Source organism: Melanerpes formicivorus, unplaced genomic scaffold, assembly GCF_026170545.1.
Source record: "Melanerpes formicivorus ecotype bairdi unplaced genomic scaffold, bMelFor1.0.p_v2 SCAF_157, whole genome shotgun sequence".
Classification (NCBI taxonomy): Eukaryota; Metazoa; Chordata; class Aves; order Piciformes; family Picidae; genus Melanerpes; species Melanerpes formicivorus.
In genome coordinates, this window is record NW_027142509.1 from 646,115 (window position 1) to 670,164 (window position 24,050).

At 46.7% G+C, this 24,050-nt stretch overlaps 1 protein-coding gene across 3 annotated transcripts in view; it reads right to left on the reverse strand.

The window, feature by feature from the left end:
* RCOR3 (REST corepressor 3) overlaps positions 1-23,444 on the reverse strand; it is a 35,668-nt gene extending 12,224 nt beyond the window's left edge. For 2 of the 3 annotated variants that reach the window (XM_068168764.1, XM_068168766.1), the window contains exons 1-8: positions 23,208-23,444; positions 22,533-22,589; positions 16,737-16,814; positions 13,692-13,744; positions 8,882-9,043; positions 8,091-8,215; positions 4,675-4,753; positions 904-1,122 (exon numbers count right to left, since the gene is read on the reverse strand). In XM_068168764.1, coding sequence (XP_068024865.1) covers positions 904-1,122; positions 4,675-4,753; positions 8,091-8,215; positions 8,882-9,043; positions 13,692-13,744; positions 16,737-16,814; positions 22,533-22,589; positions 23,208-23,349 — 915 coding nt within the window. In that variant the 5' untranslated portion in view covers positions 23,350-23,444. Of the gene's footprint in view, positions 1-903; positions 1,123-4,674; positions 4,754-8,090; positions 8,216-8,881; positions 9,044-13,691; positions 13,745-16,736; positions 16,815-22,532; positions 22,590-23,038; positions 23,131-23,207 lie in introns of those variants that run through there. The other variant, XM_068168765.1, reaches the window with a different exon arrangement.
* Between the last annotated feature and the right edge of the window lie 606 nt (positions 23,445-24,050).

Below are 24,050 nucleotides of genomic sequence, written 5' to 3' on the forward strand. Positions count from 1 at the left end.
CTGAGATCACTGCAAGAAAAAAAGAGAGAAACACAGCCTCAAGGCTGGAACTCACCTACACTTAGGCTAAAGAGTGAAACCCACCTATGCTATTTAGCCCCAGAGTCCTGCTGTGACAGAAAGAAGCATATTTCTCCTGTAAAAGAATATAAGGGAGCAAAAAACCCATGAAACCCTTTATTCACTCCATGATTTTGCAACATGTCAGCTCTTAGCAGTCTATAAGGAGGCAGAAATTCTAGGAGATAAGCCTTGCCTTTGCATCCCCATTGTTCCTAGAAAGCAAGCATGCACATACTGCTGTACCCTTAGAAGCTGAACAGATTCTGTGCTTCAACTTTGTGTCAAGCTAAGTTACTCATGCAGAGGATGCATGCAACTGTCCTCCTAAAGGTGAGGACTTTATAAAGCTTTCCTAAAGTAAGAGTCTTGTCAGTTCAAAAAGAAATACCTAGGCCCATGATTTCCTCCCCACCAGTACTTTCATGGTATGTGGGGAAGGATATCCAGAAAAACAGCTACAATTCTAAGCATAACAAAGGTAACTTCTTCTGATTCATTGGTCTTAGTTTCACTTGTTACAGAAATACTTGCAAAGTAAATTAAAGAGAAGTGTCTTTGGTTTTCTCCTGTTCCTACATCTCTAACATCATTTTCATGCCATATGACCCCCTACACCCCCGCTGCTTCTTTCAAAGGAAGCCATTGTTTCATGTTATCCACCAAGGCAGATAACAGCTGGATAAGCTAACTAGTGTCCAGCATTTCTGGTGGTTAACTGTGGAACAAAATGAGGAAGACTCACATTACAGGAGTTTCAGAATCTTCACAGATAATCTTCAAAATCATTACAATCAGAACAATCTAAGGTGAAAACAAAACAAGACCAATAACCCATGGTACCTGTCGCTTTAACGAGATTAGTTCCATATCCAGCTGTCTAAGAATTGTGTTGGCTGCATTGGGACTACAGGACACAGCTATCACATCTTCCTGGGTCAGGTACATGCCTTTTGGTGGCCGGCATTTGGAACGCTGAGAATGGTGGCGATGCTGCAAGCTCTGATACTCTCTTCTACCCAGACCTATTTTGCTGGTCTGAACAGGCTGCTCATTATTGCCCTTTAATTTACAAAAAATAAATAATTAAAGAATAACAGCATCTCGAACACAACTTCATCATAAAGTATCACATTGCACCACAGTGTCACGTTTATGGGGAGGAAAACCTAAGCTAACACCCTCCTCTGCGTGTGGTACCCAAACTAAGCCTTGCAGGTGAGCTAATGGAGCATACCAGTCATTTGTTGGATGTGCCTGCATTAGTCTTAAAGGTCAGTTACATTTTTTTCCTTCATTTAAACATGGTTGAAAACACACTAAGGCTTAGAGAAATCACAGGGTGGATACTCTGAAAAAGGGCAAATCCAGAAGCTCATCCGTGTGCAGAAGGTAAAGAGCATTACATGGATAAAGCAAGTAGTCAGTAATTTACACATTACTTTCTGGTCAGATATGAAGAACAGCTAAAAAGAATGACAGGAAGTCAAGCAGGATGGGCAAGAATGCAAGATGACACTTGTCCCTGCTACAAGGACTCTGTGGAAAGTGGTAAATGCTGCTTGCTTCAGGAGATTGGAAATTTGAAAGACACAGGGCACATAGTTCTGCAGTCATCATAAAAATCCATGTGATTTAAAGGCCTAAATCTGTGTTGTTTGGTTTTAAGTGGAAAGGGATAGTAAAGAGGAGATGAAGGCTTTGCTACTGCTGTTTTAGTATGTTTGAAAGTGTAAAAACTGAAGCTTTATCTTCAATGGGCTGTGCTGCACAACAGCTGGGCTGTGTCTCTGGGACTCCCACAGAGCAACCTGGTAGGTTTCCTCCAGACCAGGAGAAAAGAAACAAAAATTACTATTCTCTGTAAGGATTTTCCACTTGAAAACAATGCTTAGTACCAGAACACCAATGGGATTTAGTCTTTTTTGCTACTTCAAGCAGCTCCCTGCTGCTTCTCCCTGCTGGCATCCATGCAGGTTAAGAGGAGGTAGTCATCTGATCATAGTGGAGGAAACAACAAATTGCAGCAGCCATTAGCACGTTCTGTGACATCAGGACAAATCAGCAGACACTATTTTGCTTTAGTACGCTTGACCTTCTGACAAATTCTCTTCCAAGCTAAGGTCACAGCTTAACCCAGTCCACAGACTTCATAGAGGCCATCTTAAAAGCTCCCAAGATATTTGCTCTTCCTTGGAAAGTGGTTCTAATGCCTTACATCTCTGACAGCTAAAAATCCCCAAATTAAGTTTACTTTGGGCCAATTTATACCTTTGTCTTGTTTAGTTCTGCATTGTTCCTTCAGTATGAAATTGGAGTTCTTTCTGTTCAATCTAGATTTAAAGCAAAAATATTATCTCAAGCTTTTGTCTTGCCAAGTTAAGAGTGTTTGGCTAGTTTTAATTTCCTCTGGTAAGAGAAAGTTTCCATCACTCTGCAGGCTTAAGTAGCCCTACTCAGTTTGTATCTTGCTTTGGAAGTGAAAATATAGAAATCCTACCAGAAATACCTGATCATAGAATAGAATAATAGAACAATAAACCAGGTTGGAAGAGACCTTCAAGATCATCGTGTCCAACCCATCAACCAATCCAACACCACCTAAACAACTAACCCATGGCACCAAGCACCCCATCAAGTCTCCTCCTCAACACCTCCAGTGATGGTGACTCCACCACCTCCCTGGGCAGCACATTCCAATGGGCAATCACTCTCTCTGTAACACAGAAGTTATCTGATGTAGATCCAAGCAGCTCATGAGAAACTGCAAACCTATTTGCCCTGTTCCTAGCAGTCTAGGAACACCCTACTTTCATCCTGGACTGCATGTAGTGATTTGAGCAATAACCAAGGAAAGTAAATGGAACAAAATAGACCTTATTTAGAGGTGGCTCTGGCAGCAACTTGAATCCACAGACTGCAAAAATTGTTACAACAGCAGAATGCAAAGTATAAAGGTTCATTACTACAACTTGTGCCACTGTAAGTTCTAAAATATAGAGCATCATAGTATCAGTCAGGGTTGGAAGGGACCACAAGGATCACCTAGCTCCAGCCCCCCTGCCATGGGCAGGGACACCATACTGCAGCATGTTAAAAAAGAAACCCTCAAACTTTTTCCACAGTAAGGGGTAATTACAAATCTCTTTTTTTTCCCCTGAGATACCTACATAAAATGATAAAAGATTATTGAAAAGCTGAGAATGGAATCAAAACCAATGGGTCTATTAATATTAGTTTTAGCAGAGCTGCAAAGTTTGATTAGAACAGAATAGAATAGAATTAACCAGGTTGGAAGAGACCTTCAAGATCATCAAGTCCAACCTATCACCCAACACCATCTAATCAACTAAACCATGGCAGCAAGTGCCTCATCCAGCCTCTTCCTAAACACCTCCAGTGATGGTGACTCCACCACCTCCCTGGGCAGCATGTTCCAATGGCCAATCTCTCTTTCTGGGAAGAACTTCTTCCTAATTAATAACCCCAGATACCACTTCATGGGAATGCTGAGGTTTTGAACTACCTCTCCTTTCATGTTCTCAAGGAGCACAAACTCCTCCATTTTAAGAAAGGGGCACATGCATTAAGTTGATAAAGGAAAGGATCAAACAGTTACATACTGCACTGTGTTTTCCTATTCTTGTTCCTACATAACTTAATGCTTACCAAAAGAACCTCAAAACTTGAACATGTCCCAGAAACAGCACATTGGGGTTTTTTGTCTCCTCTAATGAATATTTACTGTTAGCTTTACAAATATGTTTTCATAGAATCAGTAAGGTTGGAAAAGACCTCAAGGATCATCAAGTCCAACCTGTCACCCAACACCTCATGACTGCTAAACCATGGCTTCAAGTGCCACCTCCAATCCTCTTCTGAACACCTCCAGTGATGGTGACTCCACCACCACCCTGGGCAGCACATTACAATGGCCAATTCCTCTTTCTGGGAAGAACTTTTTCCTCACCTCCAGCCTAAACTTCCCCTGGCACAGCTTGAGACCGTGTCCTCTTGTTCTGGTGCTGGTTGCCTGGGAGAAGAGACCAACCCCCTCCTGGCTACAACCTCCCTTCAGTTAGCTGTAGACAGCAAGAAGGTCTTCCCTGAGCCTCCTCTTCTCCAGGCTAAAGAATCCCAGCTCCCTCAGCCTTTCCTCACAGGGCTTGTGTTTCCTTCACATGTATTAGTGGAAACTATCTCAAGCCACTTCTCAGCTGGAGCATAACCTCTCTGACTTTGAAAGAAGAAGAAAGTTATTCTTGGAAAACCTAATTTAAATTTAAAATGCAAAGGAAATGTTTTGATTGTAGCAATCCACAACCGGTGGAGCTGACAACACGAGCAAAACAAAGGCCAGGGGAATGTTGTCTCACTAAGTTCCATGCACCATCTTAGGGAACAGTGAAGGTAATGAGTGATGCATTTAACACAGAAACAGAACAGAAAAAAAAAAACCCCACATTGAAATGGTTTCAATCATAAGCTGTCAAGATCTTCATCACCTGTGGCTTCAGCACGCTGCAAGCTAAACCTTCTTAGGGCAAGTCCTGCTTGTCACAGTGGCACATGTGCAGAAAACAAACTGACATTCACCATTAAGCTATCCGTTACCTCCTTTTTGGCTTCTTTTTTGGGATCATAATCACTATCATTTCCATCCATTGGATGAGCTTCTTCTACATCATCATCACTGAGGACAGAGAAGAGACTGGTCATTTTGGGCTTTTTAACCCCCATACACAAATCTGTATCAGAGTAAGACAGAATTATTTACTTGACAATATCTTCTTTTGAAGTATAGAGCATCTCTAAACTATTTGTAGTTTTCAGAAGAGAGATGTTACAAACATATTTTCTTCACTAAATTCTACTAATTATGATGATAAACAAGCAATCCTGAACTGTAGTTTCAAAGTTACTTCAAGCAGTTCTGGAAGTGCTTCCAAAACACTTGGGTGCCACCTCCCTTCAACTCGTCTGTGCCAGCATGAACACTTACATGGTCAACTGTACCAACACTACAAACAACTTTTCCTTTGCCACATTAGGATAGAACAGAACAGAATAGAACAGAATAGAACAGAACAGACCAGACCAGGTTGGAAGAGACCTTCAAGACCATCATGTCCAACCTTTCATCCAACACCACCCAACCAATTAAACCATGCAACCAAGCACCCTGTCAAGTCTCCTCCTGAACACCTCCAGTGATGGTGACTCCACCACCTTCCCAGGCAGCCCATTCCAATGGGCAATCATTCTCTCTGTCTAGAACTTCTTCCTCACCTCCAGCCTAAACTTCCCCTGCCACAGCTTGAGACTGTGTCCTCTTGTTCTGGTTCTGGTTGCCTGGGAGAAGAGACCAACCTCTGCCTGTCTACAACCCCCTCTTAAGGTAGTTGTAGAGAGCAATAAGGTCACCCCTGAGTCTCCTCTTCTCCAGGCTAAGCAACCCCAGCTCCCTCAGCCTCTCCTCACAGGGCTGTGTTCCAAGCCCCTCACCAACTTCGTTGCCCTTCTCTGGACTTGTTCCAGCAAGTCAACCTCCTTCCTAAACTGAGGGGCCCAGAACTGGACACAGGACTCAAGGTGTGGCCTAACCAGTGCAGTGTACAGGGGCAGAATGACCTCCCTGCTCCTGCTGGCCACACTCTTCCTGATGCAGGCCAGGATGCCATTGGCCCTCCTGGCTGCCTGGGCACACTGCAGGCTCATGTTCAGCCTACCATCGACCAGCACCCCCAGGTCCCTCTCTACCTGGCTGCTCTCAGCCACTCTGACCCCAGCCTGTAGCACTGCCTGGGGTTGTTGTGGCCAATGTGCAGAACCTGGCACTTGGATGTGTTCAATCTCATTACCCTTGGACTCTGCCCATCTGTCCAGCCTGTCCAGGTCCCTCTGCAGAGCCTCTCTACCCTCCAGCAGCTCAACTCCCACCCCCAGCTTGGTGTCATCTGCAAATTTACTGCTGACGGACTCAATGCCCTCATCCAGATCATCAATAAAGATGTTAAAGAGCACAGATCAATTTTCAAACCACTGCACCAAGTGGATGAAAAAAAAAACCAAACACCCCAAACCCCTGAATAAGCCTGTTGAACTAATCAAACAGAAGCAACTGAAACCATGTTACTTCAGCCCTGTCAAACCCAGCCCAATTAACATAACTTATGAATGAATGCAAAAACAGGACAAAATTTCCTGATTATTGCAAGAAAATCCCATGCCAAAATGCTGGATTGGAAGTAGATTGGCTTGCTTCTGTTAGTTTCCAGCTAGAGTCACCAAGTATAAGAATTTCAGGAGTTCATTTTGATGATATATAATTAAATCAAACTTTCTGCTCTACCTAGGCCATTTCCCAGAAAAGTCAAGTCATACTTCCCAATATAAACATGATTATGTTAATTACACTTTCAACTTATGACATCACATTAACAAAAAGTACAAGTTAATGCTCAAGCACACTAAGTACAATATAATTTGAATTTCATAATAACTAGGGGAAATGTCATTCCCTTCTATCCAAGACAATTTAAACCTATTTTAAGCTTTAATTCACTTTGACTGGTTCTAAGCCTCCTAAAGTTAAGATTTTAGAGCAAGCTTTGTCACAAAACAATGCTTGAGTGTTCCAATTGCCACTGCTTTTTACCATGGCTGGTCTTTCACTTTTAATTCCATTGTAGCTGAAAGAAAAAACAACCAAAACAGCCCCAAACAGAAAAACCCCCACACCCACACCCACAAAAACACTCCCCTCCTCACACAGCAATATGGCATCAGGCTTCACCAATAAAGCATTCTCTCTAAACTGCAGTGGCAGACCAGATATTTTTTGGAGCCCTTGGTTTTACAGTTATCAACTAAAGCTCTCAAGTGTGTTACTACAACTCACTTTGACTGCAGTGATACAGCTCTTAAAGCAGAGGTACTGAACCCCTTGCTAAAAGCAGAGGCATGGATAGGAAAGAGCCACATAGAATCAGTCAGGGTTGGAAGGGAGCACAAGGATCATCTAGTTCCAACCCCCCTGCCATGGGCAGGGACACCCCACACTACATCAGCCTGGCCAGAGCCTCAGCCAGCCTGGCCTTAAACACCTCCAGGGACAGGGCCTCAACCACCTCCCTGGACAACCCATTCCAGGGCTTCACCACTCTCATGGGGAAGAACTTCCTCCTCACCTCCAGCCTGAATCTCCCCACCTCCAGCTTCATTCCATTCCCCCTAGTCCTATCACTACCTGAGAGCCTGAGCAGTCCCTCCCCAGCCTTCCTGTAGCCCCCTTCAGATACTGGAAGGCCACAATTAGGTCACCTCGGAGCCTTCTCTTCTCCAGACTGAACAGCCCCAACTCCTTCAGTCTGTCCTCACAGGAGAGGTGCTCCAGCCCTCTGATCATCCTCCTGGCCCTGCTCTGGACACCTTCCAGCACTTCCAGATCCCTCTTGGAATAGGGGCTCCAGAACTGGAGGCAGTACTCCAGGTGGGGTCTCACCAGGGCTGAGCAGAGGGGGAGAATCACCTCCCTTGCCCTGCTGGCCACACTTCTCCTGATGCAGCCCAGGATCTGATTGGCTTTGCGGGCTGCAAGTGCACACTGAGAGCTCCTGTTGAGCTTCTCCTCCCCCAGCACCCCCAAGTCTCTCTCCTCAGGGCTGCTTTCCAGCAGTCCCTGCCCAGCCTGGATTTGTGCCTGGGATTGCCTTGACCCGAGTAGGACAGAATAGGACAGAATAGGATAGACCAGTTGGAAAAGACCTTTGAGATCATCAAGTCCAACCCACCACCCAACACCATCTAATCAACTAAAGAATGGCACCAAGAACCATGTCGTGTCTCTTCCTAAAAACCTCCAGTGATGGTGACTCCACCACCTCCCTGGGCAGCCCATTCCAATGGCCAATCTTTCTCACTCAAATCACTCAAAGCTAATAATGTTGTTCATGCTGGAAACTACTCAGCCATCTCTACCTAGAAAGCCTTCAATCTCTGGTTAGCTACTCAGAGAACAGAAAGCTTACCTGTCCCCTTGATTGTTTCTGTTTGCTAGTTTCCGAGCCTGCCGGTCCATCAAACTTGTCCTCGAGCGCGTTTTCTTCCAAGAATAGTAATATTTCACAAGGCTTGCAATAGTCTTGTCTGGAAGCTGGAAGAATTCATTAGCACATCAATACTTCCTAAAATTAAAATTCTACCCAAGATGATAATTCTGCTCTATTTTCAGCCACCTTTGCCCAAATATTCTAAATGCCCATATGAAACGGAGACGCAGGGTGTATTTCACATGTGCATTTCAAAACCTGAGGGGGACAGAAGGGGAAAGCTTGTTTTTCCTAGACTGAAAGAGCTACAGGTCCAAGAGACATGAAGAAATTATCTTAAATCATAGAATCAATAAGGTTGGAAAAGACCTCAAAGATCATCAAGTCCAACCTGTCACCCAACACCTCATGACTACTAAACCATGGCACCAAGTGCCACATCCAATCCCCTCTTAAACACCTCCAGGGATGGTGACTCCACCACCTCCCTGGGCAGCACATTCCAATGGCTAACAACTCTCTCTGGGAAGAACTTTCTCCTCACCTCCAGCCTAAACCTCCCCTGGTGCAGCTTGAGGCTGTGTCCTCTTGTTCTGGTGCTGGTTGCCTGGGAGAAGAGACCAACCCCCTCCTGCCTACAACCTCCCTTAGATGCTATATTCAAGGTTGTTCCTGAAGCTTTTACACAGAAATGGATATGAAATTCTGGCACAACAAGAGACTACTCTTAGTGCATCTGAACAATGCTCCCAATTACAATATTACTTTACCATTTGCTGGATCCTGTGAAAGCTCTTCCCATGGAAGCTAAAGGCTTGCTCAAACAGGACTTTATCTTCGACCGTCCATTCATCAGGGAACGGAGTGAAGTTAGGGAGATCCGCAAGGGACTTCTCGATGTTGTGTTTGTGCCAGAACAACATGCCGAGAGCCTTTGGAAAGAAACAGTCCCCTTTTGGATTCAGTCAGCTCCATAAAAGGTTGAGGCAAATCCAATAAAAAAAGGCAAAACTTATTCGTTGAAAATAAGATTTTAATATCCGAGGTTTGTTCGACTTCTATTTACAATTCTGTTGGCTAATGGACTGCAGGTTACAAAACGCTCTTTGAATCATAGAATCAACGAGGTTGGAAAAGACCTAGGAGATCACCAAGTCCAACCTGTCACCCAACACCTCATGACTAACTAAACCATGGCACCAAGTGCCACATCCAATCCCCTCTTGAACACCTCCAGGGATGGGGACTCCACCACCTCCCTGGGCAGCACATTCCAATGGCTAACAACTCTCTCTGTGAAGAACTTTCTCCTCACCTCCAGCCTAAACCTCCCCTGGTGCAGCCTGAGACTGTGTCCTCTTGTTCTGGTGCTGGCTGCCTAGGAGAAGAGACCAACACCCTCCAGGCTACAACCTCCCTTCAGGTAGTTATAGAGAGCAAGAAGGTCTCCCCTGAGCCTCCTCTTCTCCAGGCTAAGCAACCCCAGCTCCCTCAGCCTCTCCTCACAGGGCTGTGCTCCAGACCCCTCCCCAGCCTTGTTGCCCTTCTCTGGACACCTTCAAGTGTCTCAATGTCCTTAAGAACCTGTTCTGTGCCCAGAACTGGACACAGGACTCAAGGTGTGGCCTAACCACTGCTGAGCACAGGGCACAATGACTTCCCTGCTTCTGCTGGCCACATTATTCTTGATGCAGGCCAGGATGCCATTGAACTTCTTGGCCACCTAGGCACACTGCTGGCTCATGTTCAGCTGCCTGTCAATCAGTAACCCCAGGTCCCTTTCTGCCTGGCAGCTCTCCAGCCACTCTGACCCCAGCCTGTAGCACTGCTTGGGGTTGTTGTGACCAAAGTGCAGCACCTAGCACTTGGATTTGTCAAATGCAATCATGTTGGACCCTGCCCATCTACCCACCCTGGCAAGGTCCCTCTGCAGAGCTCTCCTACCCTCTAACAGATCAAAACGTGCTCCCAACTTGGTGTCGTCTGTAAGCTTACTAATGGTGGACTCAATGCCCTCCTCCAGATCATCAATAAAGATATTGAACAGGATGGGGCCCAGCACTGATCCCTGGTGGACACCACTACTGCCTGGCTGCCAGCTGGCTGTGGCACCATTCACCACCACTCTCTGGGTTCGGCCCTCCAGCCAGTTCCTAACCCAGCTCAGAGTGCTGCTGTCCAAGCCAGGGGCTGACAGCTTGGCCAGGAGTTTGCTGTGGGGTAAAGTGTCAAAGGCCTTGCTGATGTCCAGGCAGACTACATCCACAGCCTGCCTGGTAATGAAGAGTGGACACAGCTGCATATTATTAAATGCATGAAAGCTGGACAATTTAACACTGGCATGGCAGCAGTAATTCTGCAGCAGAATGAACTAGGCTGACAGGCTTAAATTTGACCTGCTTGCTTACAAGTAGGTATCACCTACACAGTTCCTTACAGGTTTTCAGGCCTTTATTACCAGTCCACTCAGAAACCAAAAGAAAAAGCCAACCCCAAAACAACCAAACTTTTCAGCAGCCAGAGGATCATCCAAAATGCAAGCCTGAAAGTTCAAAGTGAGAGTAGTCTTTCTACAACTATCCAATCCACAAGTAACAAGACAGCAAATTCCATGTCATGTGCACCTAATAAAGAATGGAAATTTAAACACACACTCTTCCATAACTTAATTTCTTGATCATCTAAAAGACTTTTATGCTGGTTAGACTTCATTCCAGAGAATCAATGACAGATTTGACATCAAGTCTGCCATGGGAAGTGGGAAGCACAATCCACTTAGTTCCCAGCACACACTGCACACATGACCACCAAGGTGTTCATAAGCACTCCAAACTCCTCATTTCATAGAATCAGTTCAGGGTTGGAAGGGACCACAAGGATCATCTAGTTCCAAACCCCCCTGCCATGGGCAGGGACACCCCACACTACATCAGGCTGGCCAGAGCCTCATCCAGCCTGGGCTTAAACACCTCCAGGGATGGGACCTGGACAACCCATTCCAGGGCTTCACCACTCTCATGGGGAAGAACTTCCTCCTCACATCCAGCCTCAATCTCCCCACGTCCAGCTTCATTCCATTCCCCCTACTCCTATCACTACCTGAGATCCTGAGCAGTCCCTCCCCAGCCTTCCTGTAGCCCCCTTCAGATACTGGAAGGCCACAATGAGGTCACCTGGGAGCCTTCTCTTCCCCAGACTGAACAGCCCCAACTCCTTCAGTCTGTCCTCACAGGAGAGGTGCTCCAGCCCTCTGATCATCCTCCTGGCCCTTCTCTGGACACCTTTCAGCACCTCCACATCCCTCTTGGAATAGGGGCTCCAGACCTGGAGGCAGTACTCCAGGTGGGGTCTCCCCAGAGCTGAGCAGAGGGGGAGAATCACCTCCCTTGCCCTGCTGGCCACACTTCTCCTGATGCAGCCCAGGATCTGATTGGCTTTCTGGGCTGCAAGTGCACACTGAGAGCTCCTGCTGAGCTTCTCCTCCCCCAGCACCCCCAAGTCTCTCTCCTCAGGGCTGCTTTCCAGCCAGTCCCTGCCCAGCCTGGATTTGTGCCTGGGATTGCCTCCACCCAGCTGCAGGACCCTGCCCTTGGTCTTGTTGAACCTCCTGAGGTTGGCTTGTGCCCACCTCTCCAGCCTGTCAAAGTCCCTCTGGAACATCTTCTAATTTCCATTTCACATCTTCTAGTAACCTGGACATAGCAAACTTCTTGTTGAAATGGCAGGTGACAAGCACTAGGAACACCTACAAATATTCTGTACCAGAAGCACTTTTGAATATCAGTCATTTCTTGTAGACCTATTTTGAGATGCTGGAGTTCCCTCTTTTCCTTACCAAAACCCAAGCCATAAACAAACATGAAGCTGTAGGGATTCCCAACATTGTGACAGCTGCTTTTTCAGGTAGGAGTTGTCTAGTAAGTTTTTGCTGTTATGAGTTTCCATCCTCCAAAATCAAATTATACAACTTGCTTTTACTTGCACACCAAGTTTTATTATTTTTTTGCAATAGGCAAAAAAAACCCAAAAAAGTAAAGGAACAAGGTAAAAAACAGGCAAAAAACCTCAACAACAAACAAACAGCAGACAAACAAAAAGAAACAAAGGAAAAAAAAACAAACCCAAGTCCAACAGGAGTAAGCACAGACCAAGAAAAGTTTTATCTTCTACTTTCTATGGAAAGTTACTTTTAAAAAAGTGAATCCTAGAATCATGGAATAGAATCATAGAATCAACAAGATTGGAAAAGACCTCAGAGATCATCAAGTCCAACCTGTCACCCAACACCTCATGACTACTAAACCATGGCACCAAGTGCCACGTCCAATTCCCTCTGGAACACCTCTAGGGATGGTGACTCCACCACCTCCCTGGGCAGCACATTCCAATGGCCAATTCCTCTTTCTGGGAAGAACTTTCTCCTCACCTCCAGCCTAAACTTCCCCTGGCACAGCTTGAGACTGTGTCCTCTTGTTCTGGTGCAGCTTGCCTGGGAGAAGAGATCAACCCCCACCTGACTACAACCTCCCTTCAGGGAGTTGTATACACCAAGAATATCTCACATAAGCCTCCTGTTCTCCAGGCAAAACCCCAGCTCTCTCAGCCTCTCCTCACAGGGCTGTGCTCAAGGCCTCTCCCCAGCCTCGTTGCCCTTCTCTGGACACGTTCAAGTGTCTCAATGTCCTTCTTAAACTGAGGGGCCCAGAACTGGCCACAGAACTCAAGGTGTGGCCTAACCAATGCAGAGTACAGGGCACAATGACTTCCCTGCTCCTGCTGGCCACACAGGTAGTTGTAGAGAGCAAGAAGGTACCCCCTGAGACTCCTCTTCTCCAGGCTAAGCAACCCCAGCTCCCTCAGCCTCTCCTCACAGGGCTGTGCTCCAAACCCCTCCCCATCTTCGTTCCCCTTCTCTGGACACCTTCAAGTGTCTCAATGTCCTTCTTAAATTGAGATTTGTTTATTATTCTCAAACCTAGAACTTGATTTAAAAACAAACACAACCACCCAAACACCAAGCCAAAACCCACTCAAGATATTTTGTCCTTTTTTCCTGTGGTGTTTTGGGGTTTTTTTGTTGCTGCTGTTTGGTTGTTCTTTGGTTGTTTTGGTGTTTGGTTTGTTTCTGGTTTTGGCTGGGCTTTGCTTTTTTTTAATATGCAAGAAACCTTTCCAGTGCTGCCCCTATCACAATCAGTGATTCAAAACTGTACTGTATTTGAATTACAGTATTAAACATTAAGCTGTTTTCCTATGAAGTTGTAAGAAATACACACACACAGCTGCATGACATGCCCAGTGTATCAAGAAACATCCCAAACCTTTCAACATGCACATTGCAAGCTGAGCATGTCATGAAAACAAAGAGCACAATCTTTTGCAGAGAACCCAGAGCACAACTGTATTGCAGATCCATTTAAATGCAGTGTTTGCTGCTGTGCCTGAAGAGAAATGGTGTTAATTAATGGTAATAAGCAGGGGGGGAAAAGGGGAGCTGGAAGAGCTGTGTTCTACTTCAACATTAAAAACACCAACCCAACCCCCCAGCTTTAATAGACACTCTTCTTTCACAGCACTTACCTGTTCCACGTTGTATCCATGTTTTTCCTTTGCTATTGCTATATATTCATCCACTGTAACAAAGCAACAACAAAGAATTATTCTTAAGTACTTTTAGTCCTACAATGAGGCTAATATGACATTAATATGTCTGTGATTTGAGAAAATCACAGAGTCACAGAATCATTCAGATTGGAAAGCACCCTTGGGATCAAGTCCAACCATTAACCCTTCCCTACAAAGCCCACCCCTACACCATATCCCCAAGCACCACATCTAAACAATCTTTGAACACATCCAGGGTTGGTGACTCAACCACCTCCCTGGGCAGCACATTCCATTCTTTCTGTGAATTTTTTTTCCCTGATGTCCAGTCAAAACCTAGTTGCAGCTTGAGGCCATTCCCTCTCATTCTGTAGCTAGTTACAAGTGAGACGAGACCAGCACCAACCTCTCCACAATGTCCCTTCAGGTAGTTTGCTGAGAGCATTAGAGGTCTCCCTCAGTGACACAGAATTAGCTACCTAACATGGGAAAGCAATTTTCCCATGCTTTAATACACTGCATAGGCCCAGGTCCTCCAATGTTAAACACATCCATAGCTTTGTTAGTAAGTCCACTGCCTTTAATCCAACATTTAACTCTATAAACTTTTCACACAAGCTAATTCAGTGAAAAAGCAGCTTGCTTTCACATATTGTATTACAACAAAGCCAAAGAGGCTCCAAATATACATAATGAGGGATAGCCCACAGTAGTTTGGTCTTCAGAATAAAATAGTCAATGCTGGCATTTGACTTGCAATAGGGCAGCAGTGAAGTCTCAGTAAGATGGGCTTACTTCATAACCTTCTGTTCTGTATTTCCTGCTGTTATTACTACCTGGGCTACTTTTGGTGTGTGTATGAGATGCTTTACAACTAAGAGCTAAGACATTTCTAAGGCAAACAGGCAGGAGGACATGGAACTAGGCCTTGAAGGTTGTTTAGTGACTGTTTTGCAAGAGTGCTGAGGGAGTGCTTGCCATTGGGAGAGCAAGATTCCATATTTTAATCAGCAACTGTAAAAGCATAAAAAACAGATGAGGAAGTCCAGTTCTGGAGCCCCTATTACACGAGGGATATGGACGTGCTGGAAGGTGTGCACTTGCAGCCCAGAAAGCCAATCAGATCCTGGGCTGCATCAAGAGAAGTGTGGCCAGCAGGGCAAGGGAGGTGATTCTCCCCCTCTGCTCAGCTCTGCTGAGACCCCACCTGGAGTACTGCCTCCAGGTCTGGAGCCCCTATTCCAAGAGGGATGTGGAGGTGCTGGAAGGTGTCCAGAGAAGGGCCACAAGGATGATCAGAGGGCTGGAGCACCTCTTCTATGAGGACAGACTGAAGGAGTTGGGGCTGTTCAGTCTGCAGAAGAGAAGGCTCTGAGGTGACCTCATTGTGGCCTTCCAGTATCTGAAGGGGGCTCCAGGAAGGCTGGGGAGGGACTGCTCAGGATCTCAGGTAGTGATAGGACTAGGGGGAATGGAATGAAGCTGGAGGTGGGGAGATTCAGGCTGGAGGTGAGGAGGAAGTTCTTCCCCATGAGAGTGGTGAAGCCCTGGAATGGGTTGTCCAGGGAGGTGGTTGAGGCCCTGTCCCTGGAGGTGTTTAAGCCCAGGCTGGCTGAGGCTCTGGGCAGCCTGATCTAGTGTGGGGTGTCCCTGCCCATGGCAGGGGGGTTGGAACTGGGTGATCCTTGTGGTCCCTTCCAACCCTGACTGATACTATGAATTTATTTCAACCAGAGTGTAGCTGCTTACTGAAAGGCTATGTCTTATTTGACTCCACTCCTAAGAACACAAACACCTGGGTTAGTTTTAATTCCATTGTTCTTTTTTCCAGACATGTTAAAGATTAATGTAAAGAGATCCTAGCTCAATGATTATGCATATCCTAGATATTAATGTAGTTTTCACAGACCAACATTAATTTTCATCATGGCAGGAAGCCACTTTTCAATAGAGAACATGAAAATGCAATAATTAGGTAGTCAAATGCACCAGTACAGTATTTTTGAATCATTTTGCCATACCAGAGCCAGCTTTGGGCTGAACTTTCTGTCACTCTACAATTAAGTCCTACCAATTTAGATCTTCAGTGAGTACTTTTTTATTTTTAAAGAAAAAACTCTTCCAAGTCACCTTCTACACTGCACAGTTAAGTGGCAAATAAATTAAGCTGAAAGGAAGCATGGCTGAGGAAAGGAAACAATTATAGCCTCTTTATTCAAAAAGGACCAGAGGTATACTTGCCATGAACTGTTGCAGCAAAAGTGATTTATACTTTAAAGGAATTAATAAAGTGGTCACCCCACACACAGTGGTAGGGCATTTCATTGCTTACAGCCCCCACACAGTGGTAGGGCATTTCATTGCTTACTGCTCTGCTGTAGTAGAAGGTATGTTCCCTCCAATGTAGAGGGACACAAACCTCTAACTAATAGCAATTGGTAGAAATAGCCCTGAGGACTAGATTCTCATCACTGCATTCTCATAGTTTACTCCCTTACATTACATATGGGAAATTCTGACATAGGAGGCAGGTTTAAACTAGATGGAACAGATAACTGATGATGAGTTCTGTGTTTCAGGTCACATTTGAAGGGAGTAAACACTCAGTTCTTCCTGATAAGACAGCAATAACAATTTCCCCTTGAACTGAGCTTCAACACATCTTTTCTCACTTTATCTAAGGCAACTCCCTCTCCTAGAAATCCAGTGCTGCAAGTTCCTCATGCTTAGATATGTTAATTCTTTTACTCATAAGTAAAGGTTTCACAGACACCAATGATGAGACAACACAGGCAGTGTGATTTGAAAGAAAGACTTAACTATAAAATAAGAGAAGATGATCTTTCCTTTCCCAGGAGTTCTATAAATAAAAGAAGAGAGAAGCTTTGTATTTAATTTACTAATTTGCAGTTCAGTGTGTGTAAAGTCAAAAAACAAACAGCCACACCAGAGGGGGAAAAAAGAGAAAGTAGTATTTAGTTGTATTTAAGCATCCAAATTCCTTAGCAGGGAAGGACTTACACTTGGCATCTGGAATATTATGATATGGAGACCATACAAGCATCCCTCCATTATCTTTGTCAGTGTATTTTGTGGCACCTGTAAGTTAAAGACAAAATGAAAGAGTTAGGTAATTCTTATCAATTTGGGGACTTAGAGAACAACTATGCACAGAATAGTTTGTAGAAGATAACTGTATTAAGACCACCAGCCCAGCTACTAATGAAGGGGGGAGACAGAAGAGCAATGTGTGTGGGTGGGTGCTGGTCACAAAGGGAAAAAAAAACACCAAATAATCAATGCCACACAATTTCCTCAATACATCCAATGGCTACATTTACACTTATTACACTTAGGAAGTTCAGTCATAACTGGATATTAGACAGGATCCTGGCTACCATAATTAAAGTGCATTGTTAAAGTTGACAGGGATGCAAATTTTGGACGTATTTGTGTTGGAACAGTCCTCCAGAAGTTAGTTGTCTGTTAGTACTCCCAACACATATCACTATCATAGGATTACCAGAATCTGTGTTAAGTAAGAAGAGACACAGGGGGAGAATACAGTCACCATCCTTGATCTTTTCAGCAAGGAACTATACTAACAACCATGCAGGAACAATTCTGTTCTCTAGTTTGGATTTTCACAGACATGTAATTTTGACAGGCATAGCCATCCAAATTGTGCAGCTGTAGAAAGTAGTTAGGTGTAGAAGTCATCTTTTTTTGGTTGCTCTTCTCCCTTTAGCTTGACAGTGGTTTGTATTTGCCATCATCTTTGCAACCTTTAGATCCACTATGGATAGGAGCTTAAAAAGCAGCTAACTAGACAAACTAAGAGAATTCATGGGCCTTCCAAAATGAGATGTGTAAGACTAATAACCTAAAGTGCATCACAAACTCTGTAACAAGTTTACAATGCACATTCACTGAGTACCACTTTTGAGGCATAAGCAGTACTAAACTCTGAAACAGGTTTTGGTGTATAAGAACTAATTCCTTAGGATAACATTATCAGAACAAAAACCCATGACATTGCTAGTAATTAGGAATGCAGCATGTCCTGAGAGTATGCAAACATGCTATAGGCACAACATTGCTCTTGTTCACTCAGTTTTAGCAGCAGATGATCTAGTGTGGGGTGTCCCTGCCCATGGCAGGGGGGTTGGAACTAGATGATCCTTGTGGTCCCTTCCAACCCTGACTGATACTATGATACTATGACTGCTACTCTGTACTCCAAGCTTCAACCAAGACATGAGGGGAAAAATAGGACCACTAGCAAATGTCTGAAGATTAATATATCCTCATTTTTTCTTCTCTGCTATCAGGCAGACACCTACAGACAAGTGGATATTATGGATATCATCAGGTATTGAGTATTCAAGTGCTGATGTCAGTAAACAGTTTCAGAGTCCTATCATTTGCACCTGCAGGAGATCATGCCTGTGGTAACAGTTTCCTACTGAACTGCTACCCTCAAGCAGCTCCCACCAGAACAGCTCTTTCTGAAACAGTGTTGTTTGTCCAGCACAAATCAGACAACTTGCTTCTGTTCAGGTGGCATCTTGACACTGCCAAATGGAAAGCAAGAACGACAAAGGAAGGATGACATGCACACACGTGCTTGAAGGACAGCATCCTGCCCTCAACACAGCTGCAGTACAGGGATCCCTTCATCTCCATGTGCAGGACTATGATCTACCTTTGAGAATTGTTTACTTTCTGCTGCCCCAAGTACTCAAATCAGCAGCACTCCCCTTACTCAGGAAAAAGGCAAAAAAAAGCTGTGTCATATCTCAAGGGTCATGTTATCTGCAAGACCTACTCTTACTAGGGTTTTAAGCCAGTAAAGAAAAGAAAGCTCACGAGCTACACCTCAAATATAACAGCACCCCACTGCCCAAACCTCACATTCAAGCCACTTGGGAAAAAGTTTTCCTATTTCATCTGCTGCTGAAGTACCACTTAAAAAACAGGGCCAGCTGAAGATGACCCATGGGCACTCTCCACAGCTTTCTGAACACAGAAACTATCAGCAAACTGGCACACTGGAAATTTCATCTCAGCATTGGACTAGATAGACTGGGAGGATGCTGTTCTGTACACAACTTTAAGTACCAAGAGTATAATGAAGATCTAGAATCATGCAAGACTTAATGGGGGGATCGTGGGGCAGCATGGCAACATAAAAGTACCACCAGCTGCTCAAGACTGAGCTTTGGGAGTAGGAACAGAAATATGGAAACTAACAGGAGGAGCAAAATGTCAAAAGTAAAGGGCAGGAAAACCTTCAAAATCAGTCCATGATCCCATGATTGCAAATACACAAATCAATCAGGGAATGTGCAGACAGATAGCATGGAATGGCAAACATTATACATTTCACCATAGCATTCCATAATTTCCATTTAAGAAAGTCTGTTTTCTTAGAGAAAGATTAGGGGGAAGAGTTAAGGACATACACAGAAATTAATTCCCTGAGTGGCCTTAAAAAGCATAAAATAATCCTCTTGACAGCTGCCTCCACTCCAGTGAAGACTAAGGAGAGTAAAGGAAAACAAAGATTTCGGCATTAATGAAAGCAAAATTCATGCTAAAGCCTTTGGGAAGCCCAAATCTGAGCAGAGTAAAACTTCTCTGGCAGTTTTATGTGTGGATGACACAACAGCATGGTGCACCTCCAGTGACAGACTTCTTCACCACAGTTTCCAGCAGAACGCAAACAGGCCACAACGTAACAGCACCCAGCTTTGCAAAATCCTGCCTGCTACATTTAGGGGTGGGTCAGAAAGTACAAGCAGAAATGATTTCACCTCGGGATTGAAGGACTATGAGGGAAAACAGCATGAGGGGACAAAAATCTGGAATACAGTTGATGCTTCATAAACTCAGGAAATTAGGCCAGAAATGTAAGATTTGTATTTCATTGAAACTCTTTTTTTTTGCTGCAGTATTAAAACTTCTCATTGCAGTAGTAGCCAGTGGCAAATAAAGATGCCATCTTCTTTACAGCACTGAGGGCTTGCTTGCAAGAAGGGAATGGGGAGGAAGGGGTGGGAAAGAGCATGTTTAGGCTACCTGGTAATTGTTGCTTCCAACCACAAGCTAATTCTCCCAGGAGACACTAACAGTTGATTCACTTTTTTATTAAGAGGAAAAAAAAATCATAGATGAATTCACTTAGGTTAAAAAATTTACTGCCATCTCAGATGAACTCAGGTTAAAAAGTTTACTGCCCTCCCAACTTTAACAATGAATGTTTTGGTCCTCAATGAATAGAATAAGCCAGGTTGGAAGAGACCTTCAAGATCATCGTGTCCAACCTATCATTCAACACCACCCAGCCAACTAAACCATGGCACCAAGCACCCCATCAAGTCTCCTCCTGAACACCTCCAGTGATGGTGACTCCACCACCTCCCCAGGCAGCCCATTCCAATGGGCAATCACTCTCCCTGTGTAGAACTTCCTCCTAACATCCAGCCTAAACCTCCCCTGGTGCAGCCTGAGACTGTGTCCTCTTGTTCTGGTGCTGGTTGCCTGGGTGAAGAGATCAACCTCTGCCTGTCTACAACCTCCCTTCAGGGAGTTGTAGAGAGCAATAAGGTCACCCCTGAGTCTCCTCTTCTCCAGGCTAAGCAACCCCAGCTCCCATACAGCATTGCTTACAAATATTTTTCACCCCAGGCTAAGGGAGGCCAAAGGATTTGTTTTATTCTACTCCTTTTAGTATTCTCTGTGTGTGTACCAGTGATGAATTTTTATCTTAGACTTCTACCTAGTTTCATCCATCAATTCCATTCTCCCACCTATTTGAGGGAGCTGAAAAAAACCCCAAAGCACTGTAAATAAACACACATTCTAAACTCTCTCCCTCAAAAAAAGGGGGGCATTAAACTAGTCCCCAGAAGAAACAGCATTAATTAGCACCTATGCCCATATGGACAAACCTACAGGAATAAGGGAGTATTTGCTGCAACAAAAAAGGTGATCTAAACATAGCTGTAAGAGAGTAACAATGCAGGACAAAAAGCTATGCTAACAAAGTTTCTCTATGAAATTATGCCTCAAAACTCCTCAGGAAAAAAACCCAAACCACCAAAAGAAGTCAGATGAAAGCATGAGATCTTGCTGTGGCCATCTGAGGAGGTCTGTCTGCTGACATGATATGTATTGTTACAGACCTTTTCCTTTAAAAAAAGAGGAAAATTTGTTAAGACATGGGTGTTCAAAAAATAGTTACTCTCCTCTTGCCCTAGTCACCAAAACACACAAATGAGAAGGAAAAAAATAGTCTACATTATGCTTCTTTGCACAAGACTTTAATTAAAGAAAGATTTCCATCATTAAGGAAATCGATAAAGGAGAATACTTTAATCCCCAGTTATTGGGGAAACAAGTATTAGTTGAATTCGTGGTACCACAGAATGCTCCACTCTCCAGGAACACTTAGGAGCTGTGAAAACAAAAAGCTAGTTACAAGAGCATAAAGTTAAGTTCTGCCCTTACAAACGCAATGATACTGTTACACATACAGTTTACAAAACAGAAACCACAGGGCCTCCCTTGTAAGGGCCAAAGAGCTCTGATCAAAATAAAACCAAGCACTATGTGGTTTTCTAATTTAAGTGGCCTATAGGAGAAACAAACCCAGTCTGCAGGTTAGATAGGTTTTATTTAGGTTTATTCTTATGTAGGCAGTGTAAAAATAAAGGGTGCAAACGGTTAGTTTTATTAACAAAGAGACCTAGACTACACGCTCCTTTCAAAGGAAAAGGCATTTCCTTATGCCAAGATCATGCATCCATTTAATCCCACCCTCCCCCTTTCTTTCCCCCGGCCTTTTCTTTGGCCTGTGGGGACTTGTGCCCATCAAGAGGGGCTCCCTCCCGCTTTAGGAGGCACTATGAGAGAAGCTCTGGCCCAATCCTCTTCCGGTAGGAAATCATCTGACACCAATGGAGCCTGTTTGGAGAGCAGGAAAGTAGATAGGCTTCATCTGACCACTACAGCAAAACGCATCAACGCTCCTACGGTCTCACTGTAGTAAGGCAAGACAGTATTCCAGCTATTAACTTGCTAAAACCGAGTACCAGGCTATGCGAGCGTACCCAGTATTCCTCGGGGCGGTGCTTGGGAGGGGGGGGGGAGGCTGGGGGTGAGGAAGGCGGAGGAGAGCAGCTCAGCCTGCAACAGCGGGTCTAACGAGGTTACTACAGCACACAAAACCAGGGGCAGGAGTTTCCCACCAAGCGCATCTTCCACCCAGCGCCTCCAGCCCGCAGCCCGGTCCGCTCCGCTTCCGGCAGGGCGCATCACTTCTTCCCACCCCTGCCCGGCAACATCCATCAGCCCTCCTCGAACATTTGTAAATCATCTTATTAATATATTAGGTACGCTACGGTTAAGGGGGAAGGGGAGGTACCCACAGGGGAAAAAAAAAAAAAAAAAAGAAAAGTTAAAAAAACGGAAAAAAAAACCCAAAAGCATCAAATCTTCTCCTGCCCCGCAGCCTCCCGTCGGGCATTATAGTACGGGGGATAATGGAGTGAAATTTTCCCACAGCGTTGCCCCCACCCCTCACCCCCAACCCGGAGCGCGCAGAGATCACAAGGCTGCCCCTGCCAGCCTCCCGCCGCCGGCACCGGATCGCCAACACAAAGGCTTAAAAGCAAAATAAATGCAACCCCGCGGCCGCTGCCGCCGCCAGGAGAGCGCCGAACCCCCTCCCCCGCCCCCCGGCACCCAACCCATCCCTCCCGCCTCGGGAGCGGCGGCAGCAAGACGTCAGGTTAAAGCTGAAAAGCTATTTACCGGGCTCGAAGTCGGGAATGCGCGCCTGGTATTCTGCTCCGACCCTCATTCCTACATCTGCAACGCAAAGCGGGAAGAGAAATTAACGGCTAGGGTGTCCCTAAGTGGGGCGGGGAGCGGGAGGGCGCCGTCCCAGGCTACCGCCGTGTGGCGGGCGGGCTGGCGGACGCGCCGCCCGGGAGCCCCCGCCGTCTCGCCGCTGCCGTATGGAATAAGCCACCTCCCCCCCCCGCCACCCCGCCCGCTGCCGCCTCAGATTAATCCCCGACGACCGCCGGGGAGGGGGCCGGAGGGGGAAGGGGGAGTTTATTTCAGCGGAACAATGGGGACGGCGGCAGCGGCGGCTCCCGGGAGACACTCCCCATCGTTAAGCACCGCGGGGCCGCCCGGCAGACGCGGGGCCGCGCCGCGCGCTCCCGTGCACACACTCGCTCCCCTCCCTCCGCTTCCTTTCCCTTCCCCTCTCCTCCCCTCCCGTCCACGGCCCGGCCCGCCGCAGTACAGACGCGCGGTGGCGGCAGCAGAAGAGTAACGGCGGCGGCAGCACCCGCGCCGCCCCGACACCGGCGCAGGGAAAGGGGAGGCGGCTCGACTCAGTTCACCGCCCCTCCCGCCACCTCCGCCACCCCCTTCCCCCGCTGGCGGGGCGGCCCGGGGCCGGCCCCAGGCTCGCACCGTGCTCGTCGCCACTGTCACCGCCGCCGCTTTCCGGCTCCGAGTAGTGCCCGTTGGAGGGGCTGCTCCTCTTGGTGCCATTGGGGGCTGCCCGGCTCCTGCCCCCCAAAAGCTCCGCTCCCCTCTCCATCATGCCCGGCATGTTAGGGCCTGGCGGGGGGAGAGCGGCAGCAGCCTGGGCTGCTGAGGGGGGGAAGTTAATATAGAGCCGCCATGCTACCCCCTCCCCGCCCCCACCTCGGGCCGCCGCGGCGCCGGCACCTCCTCCCCCCCCCCTCCCCCGCTCTCCCCCTCCCCCCTCCCCGCGCTCCCCCCTCCCCGGCGGTTGCGCAGCCCCCGGTAATCCCTCCGCGCCGGATCTAGCCGAGGGGGCGGGGATGCCAGCAGAGGCTGGGTGGGGATGCTGGGAGAGCTCCGGTGGCGCGGCGGTGGGATTCCGGCCACGCCGATAACAAGGCCTCGCCGCTGGGCCGGGGAGGTTCCCCCGGCTGGTGAAGACGAGAGGGAACTATTTCCCCCGGCGGCGCACGGATCCCGGCGGGGAGGGCGGCCTGGTGTGACAGGAGGTGCTGGGCCGCCATGGCCGCAGCGACAGAGTTGTTTGGAAGAGGAAGGGGTCCTGGTGGCCCCGGCGGCCTGGCCGTGGGGTTGAGCCAGTGTGCGGGGGGGGGGGGTGTGGGTGGGTGAGGGGTGAGGGAGAAGGGGGGAGCCTGGGATTGCGGGGGGCGGGCGGCGGAGCAGGACCGCAGGGCGGTCACCTTGGGCCACGACCCCGGCTGTGTAAGTTGACGCCGGCCATGGCTGGGGGCCGGCCCTGTCGGCCTCCTCGGGCGGGGCCGCCTG